This window comes from Macaca fascicularis, chromosome 12 (genome assembly GCF_037993035.2).
Source record: "Macaca fascicularis isolate 582-1 chromosome 12, T2T-MFA8v1.1".
Lineage (NCBI taxonomy): Eukaryota > Metazoa > Chordata > Mammalia > Primates > Cercopithecidae > Macaca > Macaca fascicularis.
The window spans coordinates 135,253,934-135,280,193 of record NC_088386.1 but is presented as its reverse complement, the minus strand read 5'-3'; the positions used below and the strand labels follow the sequence as shown (position 1 = coordinate 135,280,193).

General features: G+C 47.6%; 1 protein-coding gene across 9 annotated transcripts in view; it reads left to right on the top strand.

Annotated features, from left to right (window-relative positions):
* HDAC4 (histone deacetylase 4) overlaps positions 1–26,260 on the top strand; it is a 352,120-nt gene that overhangs the window by 28,753 nt on the left and 297,107 nt on the right. For 5 of the 9 annotated variants that reach the window (XM_065526370.2, XM_065526369.2, XM_045368057.3 and 2 more), the window contains exon 1: positions 19,446–19,569. Coding sequence is in view for 8 of the 9 variants with exons in the window: in XM_065526369.2 (XP_065382441.1) it covers positions 19,548–19,569 (22 nt within the window). In the remaining variant the exon portion in view is untranslated. Of the gene's footprint in view, positions 1–19,328; positions 19,570–26,260 lie in introns of those variants that run through there. The other 4 variants (XM_074010653.1, XM_045368051.2, XM_045368055.3 and 1 more) reach the window with 1 other exon arrangement.

Sequence of the window (26,260 nt, the reverse complement as noted above, 5' to 3'; positions counted from 1 at the left end):
TGAGGCAGGGCCGGACACACAGGCCCAGATCCTCATCTTTGTGCAAAAGCTTTGAGGAACCACAGGTAAAGGCGCGGGCCACGCCGAGACCAGGGGCTCCGGTCTCCTTCCTGCTTGTGCGGCCATGCCTGAGCCAGGTCCCCTGTGCTGTTGCCGCACACGTGTGTGTGAGAGTAAGTCCGTATGTATGAGGTTATATGAGTGCATTTGTGAGTGTGAATATGTTTGTGTGTGGATGTGTTAAACTGTGAGTGAGCATGAGTGTGTGTTTGCGTGAATGTGATTGTGTAAGGTTGTGTGTGAGCATGAGTGCATGTTTGCGTGTTTGTGTTAGCATATAAATGAGCGCATGGGTGTGAGTGTGCAAGTGTGAGTTTGAGGTTGTGTGTGTAAGTGCATGCTTGTGTTTGTATTAGTGTATAAGTGTTAGTATATGAGTGCATGGGTTTGAGTGTGCATGTTTGAGTGTGTTTGTGATTGTGAGTTTGTGGTTATGTGAGAGTGTGTGGGCATATAAAGGTGTGTGTATGTGATTGTGTGAGTTTGAGGTCATGTGTGAGTGAGTTTGTGTTTATATGTTAGACTCCTTGTCGGGGCCTGGCCTAAGTGGACGGGGCCCCCCGTGGTGCAGGCCAGAACAGGTGTCTGCACAAGGTGGCCTGAGGTGCAGGGTTCCTGCCTGGGCGAAGGTGGAGCTCTGTCCTAGGGGATTCCCTGTCCCAGCTGGGGCCTGCCCTGTGGCTGCCAGGAGCCGAGGGTGACTGACTCTGGGGGCCACAGGCTGTGCGAAGCCCTGTGGTGTGGACAGCAGCTGCATGTCACTTTATTGGTGGCTCCAAAGGGCAGAGGGTTAGAGCAATTGCCCTAGATGGCAGCTGTCATCGACCATCAAACTAGGAGATGAGGGGCATGTTGGCCCTTCACTTTTATGACTTATCTCACTGTCTGTAATTCATCCCAGGAACATTCTTAAAGTAATCATAATCATTTTATAAAGACCCAGCGTGATGTAGGGATTAGCTATGAAGAGGATTTGAAGCCCAGGTCCAATGGGTGCTCAACCAGCTTCTCTGCTCGGTTCCTCCAGGCGCTGCAAGGCTGCAGGTGCACCGGCCTTTCCACCAGGCGCCTGGCCGGCACAGGAGTCCTGCTCTCCTGGAGGCCGCTGTGCAGGATCAGCTCTGCACTGTCTGTTGCCGTTAATTGCACAGTGCATGACCTCCTGAAAAACACCAGACACACTTCACAGGCCCCAGGGCTGGTGAGGCAGGCGGCAGGGAGGCCTTGATTCAGGTGGGAGCTGCGGGGAGTCCAGAGTGCCCGTGCTTACTGGGTTTGGTCTGTCTCTGGGTGAATCCAGTTTTACAAGTCTGCTAAGTGATGGTCTTTTAAAATTGCTTCTTGGTTGGTGTGTCACCTGTCTCTTGCCTGCGAGGACCATACCTGCTCTTACTCTACCCTTTAACAGGAGAGCCCCGAGCCATGTCTTCCAGTGGGATCGAGGAAGCTGGAACATTCCAGAACCGTGGGGTGCCTCCCTCAGCACAGCATTTTCAACCTCCAGCACCACTCTCTGATGGTTGTTGGTGGCCCGTGGCTAAGGGTTGCATGGTTGTGTTTGCATTTTTAAACTCTGTTTGACCCCGCAGAGCCACTTGGGAAAGGTTGGGATGCCAACCTCACTGACCTGCCAGTCCCAGGGACACAGGGCAGATGGCCTGTCTTCCCATACAGGGCCCCGTGCGTCTGGGCATGCTTTTCTCTGCCTCATGAAGTGTGTAGCCAGTCACGCTGCAATTGTCTGTTCTTTCAGAGAAAGAAAAGTGGAGATGCCAGGATGAGGCGGTCCTGTGATTCTCTCCGCCCACTGGGGAGGAACGGGAAGTTCCCATGGGGACATAACACCACTTTCAGTGCACGCCTTCGGGCGTCATCTGTGCCACTTCCTTTCACGCACCCCGCGCTGTCCTCAGTGTCTTTGAGCTTTTCATTTCTGTTGTTCTCTGTGAAAGGTGGCGACGATTCTGTGAGTCCTGCTTGAGAGAAGGTGGCCCCGGCCTGCTGAGACATCATGGGCCGTGCCATCCAGCAACCTGGCTTCCAAGGCGCTGTGTTGAACACATCTGACTTCATGAGTTTATAATAAGTACTTCATGCCCGGCTGCACTGCGTACACTGAAATGAGAGCAGGGCTTGACCCGTCTCTTGATTATCTGCAGCAGTTTTAATTTATTTTAAAATAGAAATAGCTTTGCTTTTTACATTAAAATAAAAACGCTTTTTGTAGACAATTGCAACAATAAAGAAACTTAGAAAGTAGGAGTTTAACGAACCTCTGAGTTTCGCTCACACACCTGGGAAACCAACCGGGTTAGCAGTGGGACTGTAGCTTGGAGTCATTGCAGCCCACGCGGCTGTCTCTGGGGAGCCCTGTGGCTCCCGGGCTGCCCACCCCACCAGGCAGTCTGCTTGCTGCCATCAGCAGGTGTGAGCTGTGACCATAGACATGCTGTTGCTCAGAACTGTGGGCAATTCAGACCTGGAAAGATGAAAGGGGACTGTCGGGGGACGGGCTGTGCTGCCGTCTTCCGTCCCGCTTGTTGGCATCTGTCCAAGCCTTCCCTCCTTTCTTGGAGACTGTCATCAGAGAGGGCCTGTCTGCGTCTTGTCAAACAGAGAGGATTCCTGCCCACCGGCGAGCCCGTCCACTGCCTGTGTGTGCAGGTCCTTTGTCACCTTCCAGCAGCTTCCCTGGGGTCACCAGGGGAGTGGTGTGCCGCCCGTGGGGTTGGCATTCACCTCTTCCCAGATGAGGGCTCTCTGACGTCCGTGAGTAACCAGAGCAGCGGTACCGCGATTGTCTGTGGGTTCCCATCTGCAGGGCGGCCTCAGCTGCCGATGCCAACCCTGATGGTTTTGAGTACAGTTGGGGAGGAACTTGGGCTATCACCTGGAACCAAAGCACATTTACTGCTTTGATCCCAAAGAACTCGGTACTTAGGAGGGTCCACTCCAGCAGTGATAAGCACCTCACCTGCGGAACAGGGAGGGCTGCCTGCCCGGGTCTCCCATCTCACCTGAGCAGGAGAGGCACCTGCAGCTTGAGACTGGCATGGAGAGGACGGTCCTGACTGCCAGGGAGTGTCTATGTCTGGAGGAAACAGCCTGTGTCCCTCTTCTCAGGAAGGAGGCCCTTCACTTTCCCCCTGATGACCCCCTAATGGAGAAGGAAGTGGGTGGGCGGCTGGGACACTCCCCCAATGGAGAAGGAAGTGGGTGGGCGGCTGGGACATGGCAGTTTCCAGTTTTTCTTGGCACCTGCCAATCTTGAGTTTGTTTCAAGAAGCTGTTCTGTTGCGTTGATGAGACCTGCTCCACGTGAGGAAAAGTGAAGTGCAGCCGCGCCGGCCGCGGCAGACAGTGCTGTGCTTTGGACCGGTGCATTCCAGGTCTTCTCATTGCCCCCTTTGCTAGTCCCTGAATCCCTCACAGCCAAGTTCCTGCGTCTCTGCGGGCCTCACATCCCTCGCATCTGACATTCAGGGCCCTCCTGTGTCTCCGAAGGAAGAGGGTTGGAACACACCTGCAGAGCCATGGTTCTCAGACTCAGGAGCCCTTCGCACTCCTGCAAATTAGCCTGGACTCCAAAGAGCTTTTGCTTAAATGACTTAGATGCACAGGCTGACTGTCCTTCTGACGTGTTTGGAACCAGAAGTGTTTAGGCTTTTAGGGTTTGTGGATTTGCATATACATAATGAGATATTTTGGGGATGGGACCTGAGTCTAAACAAGAAATAAATAAATAAATTTATTTATTTAGAGACAGAGTCTTACTCTGTCGCCCAGGCTCGAGTGCAGTGGCATGATCTCGGCTCACTGCCACCTCCGCCTCCCAGGTTCAAACGATTCTACTGCCTCAGCCTCCCTCCTGAGTAGCTGGAATTACAGGCATACACCACCATGACTGGCTAATTTTTGTATTTTTAGTAGAGATGGGGTTTCACCATGTTGACCAGGCTTACTACAGGTGATCCACCGGCCTCAGCCTCCCAAAGTGCTGGGATTACAGGCTGAGCCACCACACCCAGCCTAAACATGGAATTTATTTTTCACGTTCACCTTATATACATAATGTGAAGGTAATTTCATATAGTATTTTTAATAATTTTGTTTGCAAAACAGTTTTGACTGTGACTCATCGCATGAGGTCAGGAATGGAATTTTCCACTTGGGGGCTTCATGTTGGTGCTCAGAAAATTTCAGATTTTGGATCATTTTGGTTTGTGGATTCTTAGATTAGGGATACTCAACCTGTATTGGTATTTATTGTATTAGAAACTAACACACATCTAAAAAATGTTCTTACTCATTTAAAACTAAACCCATTACGTGTTAAATAGATAGGTAACATTTTTAATGAAAAATAACCGTTTGGTAAAACACAAAGTGTCATGAGAAGAGAGGCATCATTTTACCCTTTGCCAGTCTCTGGAAGGCATGGCTTAACAACCACAGTATTTCTGCTTCTCACACCAGCTCTCATTCATTCCATTTCACGTGGCCTCTGGAAAACTCCGCTGTACTCCCATGAGAGAAGGGCACATGACATTTTTCTATTATGAACAAAGATTTGACTTCACACACTCCTTGTAAGGGTCTCGGGGACCCTCTGGGACCCCAAATCGCATTATGAGGACCACTGTTTTAGAAAAGGGTGTCTGTGTGGCTGAGGCCTGGGGGCTGATCACTCATTTGACTGATAGAGTCTTTTGTCAAAGGGCTATTTTCCGTCCTCAAGTGCCTGTCGGTGACGGAGGCTTTCAGGCGCGTTGTTGGTGAGGCTCTGTGTGCTTGGGTTAATGGTGGTTATGGCAGAAGAGATCTTTCCTTACTGAGTCTGGTACTGACATAAGGTTCTGGGGCTGTTTGTCACCTGCCCCGGGGGTGCCCTGTCTAGGGCAGGGATAAGTCATGTGTCCTTCGTGGGGTTGCAGCCATTTGCCTGGGACCCCGCTGGCCTTTTGCTTTCTCGGGGGGTTCGTGGTGCGGTTGATGTTTTTTTATGATCCATTGAGCCCAGTGTTTCATACTGTAAGTCAACTCCCTGGGCCTCCTGTGTGTCTGCCTGAATCTTTTTCTCTGAAATTCTTTTATTTCACAGCGAACGGAAACAAGTCTTGTTTTAGCTGGATGCCTTCTCCATTTGGACTCTTCATCTCCAGAGTTTATTTTACCAATAAGTTTGTACATGCTGGAGATCGTAGGCCAGAGTGTGGATCTTTATCCGCTCTTACGCTTATGCAGGCTGGCAATAAACACACCTGGGCATCTGCAAAAGGGCCTCAGTGCTGACATCTCTTTTCCTCCATGGAGAAAGTTCAGTGCTGACGTCTGTTTTCCTCCGTGGAGAAAGTTGATGCTCTGTTGCTGCTAATGGACAGTTGTTCTTGTGTGTTCATCTGTGTGTCTGTGTCTGCCAGTGCCACGTGCATGACCCTGACGACCCTGCTTTATGCATGAGTGTCCGTGTGTGTCCCCCGGTGCCACGCGCATGACCCTGACGACCCTGGCCTGTGTGTGCCTGTCCGTGTGTGTCCCCCGGTGCCACATACATGACCCTGACGACCCTGGCCTGTGTGTGCATGTCCGTGTGTATCCCCCGGTGCCACACGCATGACCCTGACGACCCTGGCCTGTGCGTGCCTGTCTGTGTGTGTCCCCCGGTGCCACATACATGACCCTGACGACCCTGGCCTGTGTGTGCATGTCCGTGTGTGTCCCACGGTGCCACGCGCATGACCCTGACGACCCTGGCCTGTGCGTGCCTGTCCGTGTGTGTCCCCCGGTGCCACATACATGACCCTGACGACCCTGGCCTGTGTGTGCCTGTCCGTGTGTGTCCCCCGGTGCCACATACATGACCCTGACGACCCTGGCCTGTGCGTGCCTGTCCGTGTGTGTCCCACGGTGCCACATGCATGACCCTGACGACCCTGGCCTGTGCGTGCCTGTCCGTGTGTGTCCCCCGGTGCCATGCGCATGGCTCTGAAGACCTAGCCTTGCTGGCTCCCGTGGCTCCTCCTCTTTTTCCTCTTGGCCTCTGATCTTCTGAATGTTCCAGGTTGGGTGGAGGGAGTCAGAGCCTCAGATGGAATGGTGTCCTCAGCTCAGCAGAGCCTGTTTTGGCCTTGTTCAGCATAAGCCTGTGGATTGTGTGAAATGCTTCCTATTTTATTCCTGTTACAACACGGCGAAGTGGAATTTTATTACTTTCTTTTTTTTTTTTTTTTTTGAGACGCAGTCTCGCTCTGTTGCCCAGGCTGGAGTGCAGTGGCGCGATCTCGGCTCACTGCAAGCTCCGCCTCCCGGGTTCACGCCATTCTCCTGCCTCAGCCTCCCGAGTAGCTGGGACTACAGGCGCCCACAACCGCGCCCGGCTAATTTTTTGTATTTTTAGTAGAGACGGGGTTTCACCGTGGTCTCGATCTCCTGACCTTGTGATCCGCCTGCCTCGGCCTCCCAAAGTGCTGGGATTACAGGCGTGAGCCACCGCGCCCGGCTAATTTTATTACTTTCAAGTGTAGAGTCCATTATGAAACTAAAGTATAAATCTGTCCCAACAAATTATGGGGGAAAAATAGCTGAAGTCTTGCGCCATGTGGCCGTGTATCATAAAATGACACTTTTATAAAACCCAATAGCCAGACCTTGCACTCCACATTTCACTCAGGAAAACAGTGCTTATTAAACTCACTGTACAGACAGGAGTCAGAAATGTCATATAGCAACAGTTTGCTTTCTAAAGCTTAAAATTTATTCCAGTTTTACTTACACTAAATTCAAATTAAATTAATCATTTAATTACACAAATTAAAATGATTTCATTTATATTTTGTCTGATAAAGCTGACTTAGTACCTCTTTGGGAATTCCCTGTTTTTTTCTCCATTTAAAATCTGCACTCTGTGTTTGCACCCTCGTGGATTCTGAAATAATTCTTTTCTGTTTCTGTGAGGTTTCTTTTAAGAGGAGTAGTATGGCGACTATTTCTCCTACATGTGCTGATTGTAAGAAAATGGTGGCAAGAACTATAAAATACTTCCTCACTGTCCAGAAGGTCCAGGTAAGATCATGCAAGTTGAATGGACCAGTCAGATGGATGTTACTATTTGGATCTTTCTTGGTGCAAGATGGCTTTAAGTCATTGGTCTGCACCAGTTTTTTATTGAATTATGAAATACATGAATTATAAAATTAGAAAATACATGAGAAAAGTACACAAGCCAGGAGGAGTATGCGGGTGCTGACTTTCCACAAGTGAAGGCTCTGGCTCCTCTTCCACGGACCAAGGAGCAGGTGTTCCAGCCCCCCACTGCTCCTTGTTCTTCCTTCAGTGGCCATCCCCCACCCCGCCCAGGGGAACCTGTCTGGACGTCTCCCACCGCGGATTAGTGTTGCCTGTTTTCACATTTTATGCACATGGAGCCGTACAGTAGGTGCTGCTGCGTGTCTGCTTTTTCTCAACATGATGTGTGTGTGATTTATCTGTATCACTGCATATAGGTGTGGTTTGTTTATTTTTACTGCTGTATGGTGTTCTGTGGTATGATGATATCACAGCGTATTTATTCATGCAGCTCTTGGCATGTTTGGGAGGTTTCTAGTTTTTGACTATTACAGATAATGCTGCCGTGTCGTTGCAGCTGTCTTTCTGTTGGGTAGATGCTAGGGGTGGCGTTGCTGGGGCATGGCACTTGTATGTTTGGCTGTAGTACCTGCCGCTGAGGGGTTTCCCACAGGGTATGTGCCATTCACTGTTGTGTGGCCCCGTGTGCAAGTGCCGGCCAGCCACACCCTTACCAACACATAGTGTCTTTTCGTTTATAGAGTTTAGTCATTTTGGAGGGTATGGAGTGTTCCATCGTGGCTTTGTTGCATTTCCCTGCGGTCACAGATGGCGGAGGACCTTGTGTGTGTTGATTGACCACTTGGAATCCTGTCTTGTAAAGTACCTGTTGGTGTGTTTCGCTTATTTTTCATTCAGGTTGTCTGCCTTTTTTTCCCTTGTGATTTGTAGGAATTATTTATATATTGTGAATATCCGTCCCTTGCTGGGTGTATGTGTGGCAGGGTCTCTTCTGTTTTGTGGCTTGCCTTTTCTGTCGTCTGCATCTTTTGATAAACCAGTGTTCTTAATTTGAGTGCAGCACCATTCGTCATTTTCTTTCCTTTATGGTCAGTACCTTTTTAACATCTATCTTTGCCCACCTGAAGGTATTTTTTGTTGTTGTCTTTCAGACCGGGCCTCATTGCTTACCTTTAACATTTAGGTCGGCGATCCAGCTCACACTAATTTCCAGCATGGCGGGCTGTATGGGCTGCAGTTCATTTAGCATAAAAGAGCAGTTGACACAAGCACTGCATGTTGAAAAGACCCTGTTTTCCCTATGGATTTGGGGTGGAATCTTCACTATAATCAGATGACTCTGTGTTGGTCTCATCCTGGCATATTCTCTTTGGTTTGCTTTAATTACACAGGTTTAGAAGAAGTCTTGATATTTGGTAGTGTGCGTCCCCCAAGCTTGTTTCTCTTCCAGATTGCTATTTCAGGTTCTTTGTGCTTCCATTTAAAATGTAAAATTGTCAGTTTTCAAAAAAATTCTGCTGGGATTTTGATTGCGATTGCATTGACTGCCGATTACTTTGCAAAACATTGACATCTGAATCTCACTGGGTTTTCCAGTCCATGCACGTGGTATATTCCTCCATGTATTGAGATCTCTAATTTCACTTACGTTTTGTAGTTTTCTATGTAAAATTCTTACATGTCTCTTGATAGATTTAGTCCTGGATATTTGCCAATGTTGTATGCTATTATACATGTTATCTTGTTTTCAAAGCTTATTTTGTATTTGCTTATTGCCGCTATATAGAAATACAATAGCTTTTAATTTTGGTACATCATTAACCTTTTACTCAGCAATCCTGTAAAATTCACTTGGTTATTTTAGTAGTTATTGGTAGATGGTTTTGAGTTTTCTGTGTATACACTGTATCATCTGTGAAGAGTGACATTTTCTTTTCTAATCTTTTTGCTTTCGTTTCTTTTCTTGCCTTACTGCCCCGGCTAGGATCTCTGCCAGGGTGTTGAACGGAAGTGATGAGAGTGGGTATCCTGGCCTCACTCCCTGTTTGGGGAAGGCTCTCTGTTGCCCAGGAGATGGTCTGTATTTGCTGGTCTGGACTGGGTTCTGCAGGCTGCTCTCCTTTGTGTGCCTCTGGGTTCTCCTTTTGGTTCTCTAGTGCCTGCCGTTCCTTCACCAGCATGGCAGGCTGAGGCCATGGTGAGCACTTTGAACCACAGTCACTGCCCGTGAAATGGGGCTGGGAGGGTCTGTGGTAAGGGACCAGACTGGCCCTCCCCGCGCTGTCATGTTTCTTTGTGGTAGCTTGGTAAGATTTTTTAGAATGTTCTCTGATGGATTTATAGCTTCTAAGACTTTTGCTCTTTGGAAGGTTTATGGCTTATTCCATGAAAGTAAGTCAACTAAAATTTCAAAATTTCCAAGCTGCAGGAGGGAGGAACCATAGGTAACCTTAGACTCCAAGTGTTTGGTGAAGGAAATACACCCACACTTAAGCGTTGGTGATGCATTTGCTTTCATTTATTCTGTGTGGAGCAGAAATGAAAATAAAGAGATGTCTCTATATAAATAGATGCCCAGTGTCAGAAACTGCTCACTTGGCAGAGTGACCATGCCCGTCTTGCTAAAGGTGCTTGTAAATTAATATCACAGGCTCTGAGGCTCAATGTGGGCTTTTAGTGCATCTGGTAAGTTAGGGGAAAATAGAGTCATAAAAGCCATTGTGTTTGAAAGTTGTAGTATGTCTACATTCGTCTGTTATTTATTAGAATGTATTTTAGTTAGGCATGTGCAGATATACATTTCAAACGTCCTTCAGAAACAAATGGATTCTTGAGATCTCAGTAGCATGTGCTTTCCATGTGTTTTCTTAGAAAAGTGATCATCCTAGTTGTCTAATCTGGTCAGTGAAGTTATCATTAGACACATACGTCAAGATAAAAAGAACTAGATCATGCTTCAGTCTTATTAAACCATTTAATTTGTAGTACGTTTTTATGTTGTGAGTGTTGCACTGGGTTGTTCAAAGACACACCACCTAAGGGGAAAGTGACGGAATGGGCAGACAGCGGAGAGGTCTAAGCCAGGCGGACAGCTGACTAACAGGTTCTCTCCCAGATCCAATGGAAAAGACTCTGCTTTCCTGGTGGGCTCGAGATAGCACTGCTTTCTTTATGAGGGGTTTCATTTAGTTTTCAGCTGTAGAATTGTTTGTTCTTAACTCCTTAATTTTTCTCCTCTCTGCCCGTGATCTTCGTGAAGATGTATGTGAAGTTTTTCTTTTAACCCAGATATTCTGAGGGCCAACAGCAGTTCCCTGCATTGTATGTGCCTCTGGTTTTCTCATGGCAGCCCTCTGCAGGCTCTCAGAGGCTTGGGAGTCCTGAGGCTTAAAGTACCACAAACTTGTGAATTCCTGGAATCCTTGATATCAGATCCTTAAAACTTAACTCTAGCCCCTAGAAGGCAGAAAACGGTTTCTTTTGCAATTTGCTTTCAACTTCAGCCCTGCTGTGAGGTAGTTTCTGAGGGGAATCCAGGAAGACCTTAAAAACGTTCATCCAGTTCACAGTTTCGTTGTGTGCCTACTGTGTGCCTTGTGTCAGGGATTCAGCAGGAGGTCACATTCCAGCCAGGGACAGGCAGAGGGGCCGACAGATAATGAGAACATAAACAACTACTTAATGTCAACATAGAATGAAATATCAGAAAAAGGAAAGAACTTGGAAGGGCAAGAAAGTAGGGTGACAGGAGTGAGCGTCTGGGGCGGGGCGGTCAGGTCCCTTCTGGGAGGTGGGACATGTGGGTGTGGAGGTGGAGAGAGAGGGGCCTTCCCTGTGCTCCCCTGTAGCCTCTCAGCCATCTGGAGAACTTCCATTTCCCAGACAGCATGGCCCCAGAGCCTTTTTCCCGCAGCACACCAGGGGTGCTGGTAACTCCAACCCAGTACTTAGGTGGGGAGAAGAGAATCAGGCTCAGGGGTGACAAGGAACTGGCCCAGGGTGCGAGAGCCCTCTGGGGTAGTGCCGGGGCCAGGTGGAGCTTGGGTGCCCCCGCTCCCCGTCCAGCGCTCTTTCCCGAGGGGCCAGGTGGAGCTCGGGCGCCCCCGCTCCCTGTCCAGTGCCCTGTCCCGAGGGGCCAGGTGGAGCTCGGGCGCCCCCGTTCCCTGTCCAGTGCCCTGTCCCGAGGGGCCAGGTGGAGCTCGGGCGTCCCCGCTTCCTGTCCAGTGCCCTGTCCCGAGGGGCCAGGTGGAGCTCGGGCGCCCCCGTTCCCTGTCCAGTGCCCTGTCCCGAGGGGCCAGGTGGAGCTCGGGCGCCCCCGTTCCCTGTCCAGTGCCCTGTCCCGAGGGGCCAGGTGGAGCTCGGGCGCCCCCGTTCCCTGTCCAGTGCCCTGTCCCGAGGGGCCAGGTGGAGCTCGGGCGTCCCCGCTCCCTTTCCAGTGCCCTGTCCTGAGGGGCCAGGTGGAGCTCGGGTGCCCCTGCTCCCTGTCTAGTACTCTTTTCCAAGCCAGGGTCCGGGGGTGCAAAGAGACGCATGTCCTTGTTTGCTCTTAGCAGAACTTGCAGCCAGGCACGGGGCAGGTGCTCATCAGATAAGCCAGCACATGGGTCACAACAGACCCAGCCAGAGCCAGAACAGCTTGGAGTCCTGCTGCAGGAAGGCGGGGCACCTGGGCAGACCCTGATGGTCCTGTCTGTGGCTACTTTTTTAGCCCAACTGAGCATCATGGCTGCTGACTCAGTCTCCCCAGCTATAACATGGGAGCCGGGGTCTCCAGGTCCCCTTGCGACTGTCTGGCATCTGTCTGCCTGGTCCTATTTCCCCCTCTGGTAATGACACGTTAGCTTTCCTTCGAGGAGTGACCCTTGTTCCCATTGGACTAATCTTGGTGGTGCTATCTGTCAGGGTGTCCTGGCCTCCCCAGTCAGGGGGTGTGGCTCAGCGCAGGCCATCAAGTGTGGTTGGACAGTGTTCTGAAGGGATTCTCCGTCAATTCTTGCCTCTGGGTCCCTCCACCTGTTTTGCCAGCTACCCCGTTCCCTCCCAGGAGCTTCTTCTGTTTGCCTAGATTATCCAAAGTCCATTTCTATTGCTTGCAACCGTGAACTCCTAACAGGTGCAGGTGTCCCTTCGGTGCAGCATTAATGCCTGCTCTGTGAAACCTGAATCCTCACTTCCTTTGGCTCAAGCGCTCTGTGTTCTCACCGGTTCCCAGAAGGAAGGGTTCACAGACCGTGGGCATTGATGTTCTGCCCAGCAGGTTCTGGAGCTGGCTTCTTAGCCTCCTCGTGTCAGATGTACTGGTCTGCAGAGTTCCCCAGTCTTCGGCTTCCACTCTAAATCGCAGCTCCCACTGGCTTCCTCCCAGGAGGCTGTGGGTGGGCCCTGGTGACCCGGCTCTCAGTGAGCCTTCACCAGAGGCACCAGGGAACGACCATTTCTGGCTGAAAAGGAGACCCGGAGGCTGAGTATGTGACCGAGTGGTGGGGAATGTTCTCCAAGCACTCCCCAGTGGCTAGAGCCCCCGCCTGCCAGCTCTGGGAAGGGGTCCCCGCCCAAGCTGCTTCTGTCATCTCAGCCCAGCCCCAGATCATCTGTCCCACTCAGAAGCCTGCAGTGGCTTCTGCTTCCCTCAGCGCAGAGGACACACTATTCTGAGAAGCCCTCTTGTTTATGACACAGCCGGATTCTGGACACATGATGCCGTCAGACGTATTTCTCATTAGCTTGGCTGTGCATTTAAACGTAAGGAAAAACTCACCTAGTAATAGGATTGCACGGGTATACCCATTTTCAAAATGGCGCAGTTAACTTTTGGCCATGTCAGTGTAGGTGGAAGGAGGCACCGATGGAGCGTGAATGCCAAGGTGTTGGCCGGCGTCGAACCTAGGGGCTGTGGGCTGTAACACGGTTCTCTTTACTTCGTGTATGTTTGAAGTTTTCATAATATAAAAGCTTTTTTTTTGTTTTTAAAGGGAAATTCATGTTAAAACCTGTGAAATCTTAAATTGCAGATATCAATATGAACACTTTTTTTTACTTAAAATATTTGTACTTTTTACATATCCAAAAAATAAACAAATGAGTAAAACCAACCAGTATGTGGGGACCCAAAATGAAATACATATACTAACCAAGGAATTTAACTCTCTTGCAAATGCACTCACCTGATGACTCTGGAAACCAGTGCCTTACCTGGATACGGTAAGGCTGAGAACAACGAGAATCGTCTATAAATGGTGGTCTCGTGAATGTGTGTCTCATGTGTACAGGTTAGCAATTCTGAAACGACTTTATGTGTGGACCAGAATTGAACAAATGAGAAAAGACACTGTAGCTAATAGGAACCAGGTTTCCCACTGTTAGAAAGATAGTTAATAAAAACAAGGAAAGGGGAAGACTAAAATCCACCTTGTAATGCTGGCGTCTGAGGTCTCAGTATAGACTCGTGATTGTTCAAGTGTAAACTCGTACGGAAATACTGAGGTGTGAGTGAGTACCTACGCACACGGCCTGCTAAGAGGGCCCTGCGCGCTCTGTCGCCCGGCAGCAGTGAGCACATCTAGCACTCGATTGGGTCTGAACACAGTCCTCCCAAACAAGGAACCAGGGTTCCCTGGAGAAGCCATTGATTCCGGGGCTGTGACAGGGACATCTTGTAAAATCAGAAAGTAAGCAAATGCTCCAAAAAAAAAAAAGACTGGAGTGGAGGCTTGCCAGAAAAACATACGAGCTGGCTTGCAGGGGCTCCCAATGGCCGGCGCTTTAGCAGCAACACAAATGGGGACAGTATTGGACTAATAACACAGGATAACGTAACTGTCTGTGAGTCCATACGAATGGAAGTAGATTACTGAGTCACTGGAAAGATGGAGCAGTGAAAGCTCATCCTTGCATTGGAATTCTAAGTAATAAGTGCAGAAAAAAGGAGGCGATTTGGATGTCACCAGCAGGCAAACATCATGACAGTGAGTGTCACAGGCCGGCCGCCCTGATGGATCCCGGCCCACGAAGACGTGTGTTGATGTCGTGTCTCTTTCTCGAATGAGCTTTGGTAGCTTGGGTTTTTCAAGGCATTTGCTTATTTCATCTAAGTTGTCAAATTTATTGGCATATAGTTTTTCATAATATTCCACATTGCCCTTTTAATATTTGTGCAATCTATAGTCAATTCCCACTCTTGTTCTTTTTTTTTTTTTTTTTGGGACAGAGTCTTGCTCTATCACCCAGGCTGGGTACAGTGGCATGATCTTGGCTCACTGCAGCCTTGACCTCCTGGGTTCAAGCGATCCTCCCACCTCAGCCTCCTGAGTAGCTGGAACTGCAGGCATGCGCCACCACACCTGGCTTATTTTTTTTATTTTTTGTAGAGACAGGGTTTTACAATGTTGCCCAGGCTGGTCTTGAACTCCTGAGCTCAAGCAAGCCACCCACCTTGGCCTCCCAAAATGCTACGATTACAGGTGTGAGCCACCACACCTGGCCCCCTCTCTCATTCTCGATGTTGTTAATCTTTGTCTTTTCTCTTTATCAGCTCGGCTAGAGGTTTATCAATTTTATAGTCTCAAAGAATCAGCTTTTAGTTTCATTGATTTTTCTCTTTTCTGTTACATTGATTTCTTCTGTTATTTTTTTCTTCTTCTTATTTTGAGTTTAATTTGTTCTTTTTCTAATTTTTTAAAGTGAAATCTAAGGTCATTGAATCGAAGCCTTCTTTTCTAACACAGGCATTTGGTGCTTACATGTCCTCCTCAGCACTGCAGATTTTTATATGTTGTATTTTCATTTTTATTAATTTCAAAATGCTTTCTAATTTCTTTTAAATTTTTTCTTTGACCCATGATGTGTTAGTTTGCAAATACTTAGGATTTTCAGGTATCTTTGTTACTGATTTCTAATTTAATTTCAGTTTTGTCAGAGAACATACTTTGTATGACTTGACTTGTGTCCTTTTAAATTTGAGACTGGTTTTATGGCCCAGAAGATGTTCTATCTTGGTAAATGTTCTGTGCATGTTTTCCAAAAAGAATGTGAATAACGTGTATTCAGCTGTTGTTTATGGAGTGTTCCATGAATGTCATTTTGGTCAAGTTGGGTGGTAGTGGTCGAGTCTTCTCTGTTCTTACTTACTTTCTGTCTACTTGTTCTAACAGTTACTAAGGGCAGGGTGTGAAAATTCCGAGTTATAATTGTAGATTTGTCCATTTCTTCTTAGGCTTTTATTATTTTATATTTTATTATGGTTTTATTTTTATACCTTGTGATGTTGGGATCTGAGGTCTCAGTATAGACTCATGATTGTTGAAATGTAAACGCGTATGGAAATATCGAGGTGTGAGTGAATACCTGTGCACACTGCTTGCGTCAAGTATGAAGCTCTGCTAGCAGGTGCATGAATGTTTAAGACTGTGTGTCCACTTGGCGAACCAACCCGGCTATCACTATGAAGTGGTCTTCTGTATTGCTGGTAATGTTCTTTCTTTAAAATTTACTTCAATATAAATATAACCATTACCGCTTCCTTTTGATTAGTTATATGATAGACATTTGTCCATCTTTTAATCTGTTTGTGTATTTTAAACATAAGATAGATTCCTTGTAAGCAGCACATAGTTGGGTGTATCGTGCTTGGGGAAGATTGATTGTACCTTATAAAACACATAGCCTCCTCTCTCCAAATGCTTTTTAGTCCTCCTCACAAGATTCCTCTTTATACTCTGGGAAAGTGGGGTCTTGCTTTTTTATCCAGTCTGACAACCCCTGCCCTTTAAATGGGGTGTTCAGACAGTTTGATATGCTCACTGATATAGTTGGGTTTAGCTGTCCCTGATTCTGTAACTTAGATGCTTTAATTCTTCCTTTTACTGTTCCATCAAACTGTTTTCACCTTTTTAAAAGGTAAATTTCTAAGTTTACTGGATGTTTATTAGGACTATTAGATAGATAGATAGGTAGATAGATAGATTTTTAAACTGTGTCATGTTTTTCTTGAGTTATTAATTTTTGTAATACCTTGGTGATGAAATAGCATAGTTTTGAATAGTCTCCTGCAAGTTTTCTGTTTTTTTAGATAAGCCCTTGTGTTTTTCGTATACAGTTTTGCAAGAGCATGAGGTTCTTCCAGAACATTTCTATTATAGTGGAAACGCCTGTGTTCTGTTGAATCCGCAGTTGGGAGAAGAATCCGTCTCTAGCTGTCAGTGCGATGTTAGGTGAAACCTTGCTAGACACTGGACATTTGGCTGGGAACTGTGCATGTCAGCTTGCCAGAACAGTAGCTTTGAGGAGCATAATTGACCAGTGTTAAAGTGAACACAGAACAGGGTAGGAGTGAGCACACATAGCCTCTTGGCAATCCTCAGGTCTGGACTAGAGCTTATTCTTATTTGAGGATAAATAAAAAGAAATAAACCTCACCTTTGGACCTGTCAAAAAAAAAAAAAAAACAAGGTATCCCAGAATGTGTGGAAGACGGAAATATTCTGAAGTGCAGAAGAATATGCCTCTGAAAATGAAATTAAATCAGGAAAAAATATTTTCAAAAGACTTTGGCTTTTGAAAGAGGCAGAAGGTGATGCATGAGGAGGGACTAGGCCGAGTGAGAAGATGATGGGATGAGTTTAAAGGGAAGTGGTTGAGAACAAAGAGTTCATGGCTTAGTTAAAATCTGTATTTGAAACCATAAGTAGTAAAATGGATATTGTGGAAAATAGCAGCAGTGAAGTGAAGGACATACTTGAGAGGCTGCCTGGGAATGCAGAATAAACAACAGATGTGTCACTGGTGAAAGAGGCCAGATCTGATGGGGAGACTTCAGCCAAATAGCATAGGAACTCTGAAGAAGCCAGAACAAGTTTAACAAAAATAATAATCAATGACGTAATTGAAGAGCATTTTCCTGAGCAGAAAGAAGACCTATATTTGTTGAAAGAGTCATGTTTTGAACAAAATAAAAGACTCTTACTTATGTATCTTCTGACAACGTTTTTGAATTTTAAGATTCAAGAAAAAAAATGCTAGTAGATTCCAGGCGGAAGGAAATGGCAACAATCACAACATCAAGACTCGGCCCCCAAAGTTTTACCTGGAAAGAAGCTGTGGTTGAGCTGGACTTAAACTTCTCTACAATGTTGAGGGGGGAATGACATCCAAAGATTTGAGGGGGACATATTTCTCAGCTAAGATTTTTATACCCAGCCAAGATGTGTTTTTTTGTGTGAAGGACACTGTCATCTGAGATTTGTGAGGGTTTGCAAAATAGGCCATCTACATTCCCTTCAAGACAATGTCTCTTTCTGACCGAGAGATGAATAAACCTTCGGACCCTGAAGACAAATAAGTCATTGTTGTTCCTAAGGAGAGAACCAGATACAGAACAACAGTCATGAAGATACTAGTCAGAGTTGTAGATACAATGAACGTAAAATTGGAAAGCATCTAGATAGCCAGCCTTGGGAGCTGGGGTGATTCTTTATATGATGAATTGGTTAGAGTTCTTTGGTTATAAGCAATTAATTGGCAAAAAAAAAAAAAAAAAAAGTTCTAGACTAATTAGGAAAAGGAATTTGTCACTTTTTTAAAGAAAGATGAACACAGAAGTACTTGAGCTGGGATCAGCCAGGGACTCTCAGTGGTGGGAGTTCCGAGACTTGTGTCTTTTGGGTTCATCTAGTGACTGAGTTCATCTAGTGACTGATCTATTGAAGAGGTAGGCCTTGGAAAGAGAACTGGACGAGCTCAGCTGGTGTCACATGCCACTCTTTGGCCTGACACTTCCTTGGGAGCATCAGGCTCATCCGAAGCTCCTGAAGTGGGACGGGGCAGCTGTCTATCGCACATGGGATAGGAAACAGCCCTTCAAAACGAAGCTTACCAGGAATTGTTAATGCCATTGGAAAACGCCTGGCTTTAATATCAGCCCAGAGAACGTGGCAGACAACTGTATCACTAGAGGTTCGTATGGGCAAAAGGTAAAGAAAAACAACGGCAAGGAAGCATGTCAGAATGTTATCGAGGGCTTGTCTCTGTGTGATGGCATCATGGATGACTTTTTAAATACTTGCCTGTGATGAGCATGTATTGTTTTTATAAGCAGAAAATGAAAAAGAAAACGGTCATTACGAAGACGGAAACATGAGGGAACTATTTTAGGTTATCATGTTACGTGAGGAATGCGGACTTTAGAATTAAATTCTGTGATTACGCAGACATAGTGAATATGAATGTCTGTGGATCGAGGCTGATGCAAACGTGCAGTAATGACATTCTGTGGTGGGAATGTGCTGAAAGTGATTTTTCTTTTAAAACATTTTATTTCATATTTATTTCATAAGCTAATATAACTTAGAATAAATTTATATTAGTTGGAAGATACTCTGCTTCCTCTGAAAAGCCTAATGTTGGGGAAACTTCTGGAATGAGTAAGGAAGCTGTCTCTAGATCAGAGATTTTGAACCAGGGGATGATATTGTCCCCAAGAGGACCTTTGGCACTCCCTGGAGACATTTTTGGTTGTCATGACTTGGAAGATGCTACTGGCATCTGGTGTGTGGAGGCCCAGGATCCTGCTAAATGTTTTATAATGTGTATGGCAGCCCTAAACCCCAACAACTAAATACGCAAACCAAAATCCCAGTGGTGCTGAGGCTGAGAAACCCGGCTCTCCAGAGACATTTTTACATGTCTGTGATTTACTAACAAAAATCCCAACTGCTCGTATTTGTAGAAATGATTCCATATGAACTGTTCTATCAGTCCTTGGTCAGAACAAGGATAAAGAAGGAAGCTGGTGGGGCATGGTGGCTCATGCCTGTAATCCCAGCACTTTGAGAGGCCGAGGTGGGTGGATCACTTGAGGTCAGGAGTTCGAGACCAGCCTGGCCAACATGGCGAAACCCTGTTTCGACTAAAAATACAAAAATTAGCTATGCCTGGTGGCATGCACCTGTGATCGCAGCTACTCGGGAGGCTGGGGCAGGAGAATTGCTTGAACCCAGGGTTGTGGGGGTGGTGGAGGTTGCAGTGAGCCCAGATCGTGCCACTGCCCTGCCGCCTGGGTGACAGAACAAGATTCTGTCTCAAAAAAAAAAAAAAAAAAAGAAGTCATCATTTCCCTAGTTGGATGTTGTTTTCTAGATCAGAACTTCCATGTTGTAACTCCAGTCTCTTTTCTCCTAACCTTGCAGGTTCATCTGCAGAAGCCAGCGGACGCCTCTGCTCTCCCTGTGGGTTACCTGGCTCATGAGACCTTGCCGGCAAGGCTCTGTGCTTGAACGTCTGTGACCCAGCCCTGACTGTCCGGGTACTTGTATGTGTTGGTGGGAGTTTGGAGCTCGCTGGAGCTATCGTTTCCGTGGAAATTTTGAGCCATTTCGAATCACTTAAAGGAGTGGACGTTGCCAGCAATGAGCTCCCAAAGCCATCCAGGTAAGGCCTGGTCCTTTCTTCTCTGGGCACACAGCGGGGCTTTCTTTTCCCAAAGTAGACTTTCCTGTGGCTGCAGCTTTCTTTCTGAATTCGAGACTTTTGTTTTTCTTGATAGTGGTCACTGTTGGTTTTTGACAGCACACAGTGCAGAATGGATGGTTTGTTCTTCCTCTTGGTGTAAGAAGAATGATAAAACCTGGGAGGGTCTGGAGTCAAGTCTGCGGCCCTGGTTTGCAGGCTGACTTGAGTGGCACACAGGTTTCGTCGCTGCCAGGAGAGAAGTGCTTTTTGACGAGGGTGATGTTTAAAGGTTAGGTTGTGATGTGGAGAGCTGGTTTCTTGCTCAGTGTCTTTGTTGTTTTATGAGGGGTTGTGTGAGGGGTGGGAGTGCTCCTCCGACCGCGCGTCTGGGCTGCCTGGGAAGAAGCTCATGTTCCCATTCAGGTGGTGGCCATGGTTGCTCCTGGTGTTTGAGTGCCTCTGTGAGAGGCTGCGCTCAGCATTTTACATATAATTCTATATGCATTTAGTACAGCCCCAGATCATCTCAGGCCTGGAGGGAAGAAGTAACTTACCTGAGGTCACAGAGCTGGCAGGTGGGGGACCCACGGGATTGGGAGGCAAGCCTGTACTGCTCTGAGCTTCAGAAGCGTGTCATGGGCCATCCATTTACGACTTCACGCTGTCCATCCTCGGAAAGCCACCGAAGCATGTCATGGGGCATCCATTTACGACTTCACACTGTCCGTCCTCGGAAAGCCACTGAAGCATGTCATGGGGCATCCATTTACGACTTCACACTGTCCGTCCTCAGAAAGCCTCCGAAGCATGTCATGGGCCATCCTTTTACGACTTCACACTGTGCATCCTCGGAAAGTCACCAAAGCATGTCATGGGCCATCTCTTTACGACTTCACACTGTCCATCCTCGGAAAGCCACCGAAGCATGTCATGGGCCATCTCTTTACGACTTCACACTGTCCGTCCTCGGAAAGTCACCAAAGCATGTCATGGGCCATCCTTTTACAACTTCACACTGTGCATCCTCGGAAAGTCACCAAAGCATGTCATGGGGCATCCATTTACGACTTCACACTGTCCATCCTCGGAAAGCCTCCGAAGCATGTCATGGGCCATCCATTTACGACTTCACACTGTCCGTCCTCGGAAAGCCACTGAAGCATGTCATGGGGCATCCATTTACGACTTCACACTGTCCGTCCTCGGAAAGTCACCAAAGCATGTCATGGGGCATCCATTTACGACTTCACACTGTCCGTCCTCGGAAAGTCACCAAAGCATGTCATGGGGCATCCATTTACGACTTCACACTGTCCGTCCTCGGAAAGTCACCAAAGCATGTCATGGGGCATCCATTTACGACTTCACACTGTCCATCCTCGGAAAGCCACTGAAGCATGTCATGGGCCATCCATTTACGACTTCACACTGTCCGTCCTCAGAAAGCCTCCGAAGCATGTCATGGGCCATCTCTTTACGACTTCACACTGTCCGTCCTCGGAAAGCCACTGAAGCATGTCATGGGCCATCCATTTATGACTTCACACTGTCCGTCCTCAGAAAGCCTCCGAAGCATGTCATGGGGCATCCATTTACGACTTCACACTGTCCGTCCTCAGAAAGCCTCCGAAGCATGTCATGGGCCATCCTTTTACAACTTCACACTGTGCATCCTCGGAAAGTCACCAAAGCATGTCATGGGCCATCCATTTACGACTTCACACTGTCCATCCTCGGAAAGTCACCAAAGCATGTCATGGGCCATCTCTTTACAACTTCACACTGTCCGTCCTCGGAAAGTCACCGAAGCATGTCGTGGCCCATCCATTTACGACTTCACACTGTCCGTCCTCGGAAAGCCTCCGAAGCATGTCGTGGCCCATCCATTTACGACTTCACACTGTCCGTGCTCGGAAAGTCACCGAGCGTGCGCCATAACGAAACCTTGGGGCCCACCACCGAGCTGCCTGAGTGTGGGGCTCCTACACAGCCACTCCCGTGCTGCCCAGCCTCCTGCCACTTCCAGCGCACCGTGGCCTTCAAGGGCACTTAGCCATCGACTTCTGTCTTGCGTCCACCTGAGAGAGAAGACAGTGGCCACTGAACAGATGCTTGGACAAGCACCTGAGGCTCTGTTAGCCTTGGCTGTGGGTCCAGCTCCTTAGAGCAGAGGCTCAGGGTCTGGGCCACTCTCTTTGAGATTGCCTGGAACGCTTACACACGTCTTTCCCTGGGTGGAATCGGCTTTGTCTGAAAATTCCAGAGGGCAGGATTCCATGTTTTTTTAGACGTGGAAGTTTTATTGAGTTAAATTGTTTATGTATTGACTGATGTAAAGAAATGGTTTATGATGATTCCAAGACAAAATTAAGCGCTGTGGATCAAAGCATCTAAACAGACATCGAGTGGAGCTGGCTCCCTCCCTCCTGCACTGGGCGGCTGTTGGGTGAAAGCGTATCTTTTTTCTATGTCTAAACATAGTGTTGTGTGTGTGAGCATTTTCATAGAGTATAATTCTATATGCAGGGCCCTGTGTTTTACATTCTGTCCATTTTAATGTGTTATAAGCATCTTTTGGTATCAGTATGTGTGTAAATATAACTTGCTCTTTTTGATCCCTTGCGAATGGATATTTATGTGGTTGTAGCAGTGTTTATACCAATCCCAAATTGGCATCAAACAATTATTATACATATATTTTGTAAACTTCTAAGTATCCCTACTAGACAAGTTCCAGGAAGTGGAAGCTGGGTCAGCGGGCCCATGCACTTAAAAACAGCATTAGGTTTACTGTCGGATTGCTCCAGAGGCCTCATTCCAGCTGATCTTCCTAATTCCAGTGTAAGAGGATGCATGTTTTTCATTTGTGCTGTACCAGCACTGGGCAGGTTCAGTCTCTTTCATTTTTGTCAGTGTGCGAGGGGAAAATTATTGTTTGAGTTCTCTTGATTATTTTAATGGGGGTGCATATTTTTGTATGACTTGGTGTACACATAATCATAATTTGTACGTGCTCTGCAGGCATTTGAAGAGAAAGTATGCTCTATGATTTTGTTTTAGCCTAAAAACAGCTATATGTATATATCAATATTGTATTTAAAGTTCTTGGCTGGGCACGGTGGCCCACACCTGTAATCCCAGCACTTTGGGAGGTCAAGGTGGGCGGATCATGAGGTCAAGAGATCGAGACCATCCTGGCTAACATGGTGAAACCCCGTCTCTACTAAAAATACAAAAATTAGCTGGGCGTGGTGGCGCGTGCCTGTAGTCCCAGCTACCCAGGAGGCTGAGGCAGGAGAATTGCTTGAACCCGGGAGGCAGAGGTTGCAGCGAGCCAAGATGGCGCCACTGTACTCCAGCCTGGAGACAGAGCGAGACTCTCTCATTTATATATATTTTATTTATATGTAGGAGGATACGTATGCTTTATATGTTATTTTATTTATATATTAACTCGTTATTTAAATCAGTATAGCTTTACTTATTTTTTTCTGTCTGTTCGATTTCTTGGAAAAGTGTGTTTTTCTACTGTGATTATAGTTTTGTAATATTCTTTTTACATTAATATCCATTTTTTGCTTATATAGTTCAATGTTTTCTTCAATGCTTAAAAATTAATGACTGTTCTTTTGGTAGATCAGCTCTCTTATCAAAATACAATATATTTCTCTTTGTTTAATGTTTCTTTGACCAAGAGCTTACAGTGTTTCATGAGGTATTTCTACCCTTGGTTTCTTTTGGCTAACAAATATTTCTCCATCCACTTGTCTCTAACCTTTTCAGGCTGTGTTCTTTGAGGCTCAGCTCTGGAAACCACAGGGTGCTGGGTTTGGCCTTTTCTGTGGGAATTTCAGCCGCTGCAGTTCAGTTTGATCACCGGCCTGCCCGGGCCTGTCCTGCCCCTGTGAGTTGGGTTGTATGCGCCTCGTTGCCACCCACGACCTCTCCATTCTCTGTCTCAGTGGGTCGGAGGCTGAAGACCGGCCGCGCTGGCGAGGGCAGGGCTGCCCCTCCGCCCAGCCCATTCTCTGCTCTCCGTCTGTGGGGAGGGTGCAGCTAGGGTGGTTTGCCTGGGGCCTGAAGTCCGCTGGCTGCCTCCTCTGCCCTGTCCACTATCATCTTTCCCTGATGTGTCTGCCCTTCCTCCCAGAGGACCCTGGGCGGCAGGACCCCTTGTGCCAAAACCTGCGCGTGCCACCACACGCACACACTGGCTGGTGGCGCAGTGGCCTGTGTCCACGTCTCGGGCCGGGGATGGGGCTTGCGCAGATCTGTGTCCCCACTCCCATGCGAGGCCCACTTGCTGGTGTGGCTTCCCCGGCAGCTCCATCCCCAGAGCACTCTAGTTTCGGGAAGTTCCTCTGCGTTTCTTGTCAGCTGATGCACCTGTTCGTCCACTGCCAGGCATTGCTGGAAGTGCTTTCCAATCTTGTCTTTCATCATTTTAGTGGGTTTTGGGAAGAAGAGAAATCATTAATACTGAAGGATTCAGTCTGCTGTCTTGAGCGGGAAATTTCTAGGTGTGTCGGAGCACAGCCATGGAACCGCTGTTCCTTTTCCTTGAGCCAAGGAGCCGGGTCGTGGCCTGCCTTGCCATCACCGGGCAACGCGGTGCTCGGGGCCTGCCTGGCCGTACCTCCCCTCCCTCCATGCGTCTCTTGTGCCGTCCTCTGCTGGCTGGCCCTGTCCTTTGCCCTGCCTACCCGGCTCACTCTTGCCTGCCTGGCTCACCCTTGCCCACCCACCTGGCGTGGGGTTCTGCTCCTGTGTGACCTGGTGTGGGTGACCATGCTGCCCCTCACTCCCTGGGCAGGCTGGGCTGGGGGAGTCCAGCTGCCCGTGGGCCCCCTCTCACATTTGGAGTGTGACTTGGCTTTGCCCTGATGATGAAGTGCCCTTCTAGTGTGGTGTGCATGGCTTTCCTCTCCCTGTGTTCTGTGAAAGTCGTCTGCTGCTGGGTGAGTTTTGTGTTATGGTTTTATTGCTGTTCCCGCTGAACTTTGCCAGAGCCAGGCCCTGGTTCTCTGACGTCAAAGCTGCTTAACTGTTGGGATTTTATTGCTCTAAATAACGATTTCTAATGATGTGAGCGGCCTGAGGAAAGAACCTGGATTGACTTAGCCTGGAAGAGCTCTCCTTTGAAAGGAGGCCCTGGAGCCTTACACCCCTTGCCCGGCCAGCCCTCCACACCCTCCCTGTGGGGATGCGCCATGCAGGGCACAGAGCCTCTGCCCTGAAGCCGAGTCCCCGGCATGAAACCAGGAGCGTGGACAGGAAGCCTACAGGGGCCTGCTGGCAGGACAAGCCAAGGCTCCTTTTCCCTCCCATTCGCTTGTTTTCCTCCAAGGACAGTTCCCCAAGTAACTGTCTTTGTCTTTCCTTGTGGTTAAGGGCTTAGGATACTGGCCACTTGACTGGCCAGCAGCAAAGGCAGACATTGTTACTTGGCCACCCACTTAACACTACCCTGTCCCTCCAGTGTCATTTACTTTCCCTTCTGGAACGTTTGTGCCTAGAGAAAGTCTTGCCCAGAAATGTTCTCAGTGTCAAGGAGCCCCGCAGTGGATTTGCTGGGACGTGTCTGTGTCACCCAGATGATGCTCTCGATAGGAAGCTGGTCGAGCAGGCAGTGGCGAGTAATTTGAGCATCCTCTCGCTCCTGGAATCTTGGTGCGAGGTACGGATAATGTTGAGTTCAAGACAAAATAAGTGGCCAGGCACGGTGGCTCAAACCTGTAATCCTGGTACTTTGGGAGGCTGAGGTGGGCAGATCATTTGAGGTCAGGAGTTCACGACCAGCCTGGTTAACACGGTGAAACCCCCGTCTCTGCTAAAAATGCAACAATTAGCCAGGCGTGGTGGTGCGCACCTGTCGTCCCAGCTACTTGGGAGGCCGAGGCAGGAGAATTGCTTGAATCTGGGAGGTAAGGTTGCAGGGAGGCAAGGTTGCAGTGAGCTGAGATTGTGCCACTGCACTGTAGCCTGGCTGACAGAGCAAGACTCTGTCTCAAAAAAAATAATAAATAAAAAATAATAAAGAAAAGGATGTTGTGGGAAACTTGTGTAATAAAGATCAGTGTTTTAATTTGGGCCATTCTATGATTTCTTAATATTCTGTTCAGTCTGAACTACCCCATCTACACAAAAGCAGCTAAAGAGTCTCTGTCAACAATAACTTGGTGGTTAGTGAGTTCCTGGTAATCCAATTGCTTCAAACCACTGTTAAGTGTTAATCCTGTGAGTCCCAGGGAGAAGGCTCTCGCTCTGGGGGTGCTTCCAGTCCTCATGTCCTGCTCTAACTTTATTTGATCTTGAATCTGTTTATTTTAACCATTGTGGCTGCCAATATTTTAATATAATAATTTTAATATATATAAAATAATATCAATTTTAATATAGAAATGATCTCATAAAGATGCATTTTTGTGGCATTTAATGCTCTGCAGTGGTTGAATGTTTCAGGAATACCGCAAAGAGTGTGTGTGTGTGTGTGTGTGTGTGTGTGTGTGTTAGGGTGGTTTTGTGTTTTAGACACAATGTGTATGTGTTAGGGTGTGTGTGTGTTTTGGACAGGTTATGTGTGTATGTTTTAGACAGGGTGTGTATGAGATAGGATGTGTGTGTGTTAGGGTGTGTGTGTTTTAGATAGGGTGTGTGTGTTAGGGTATGT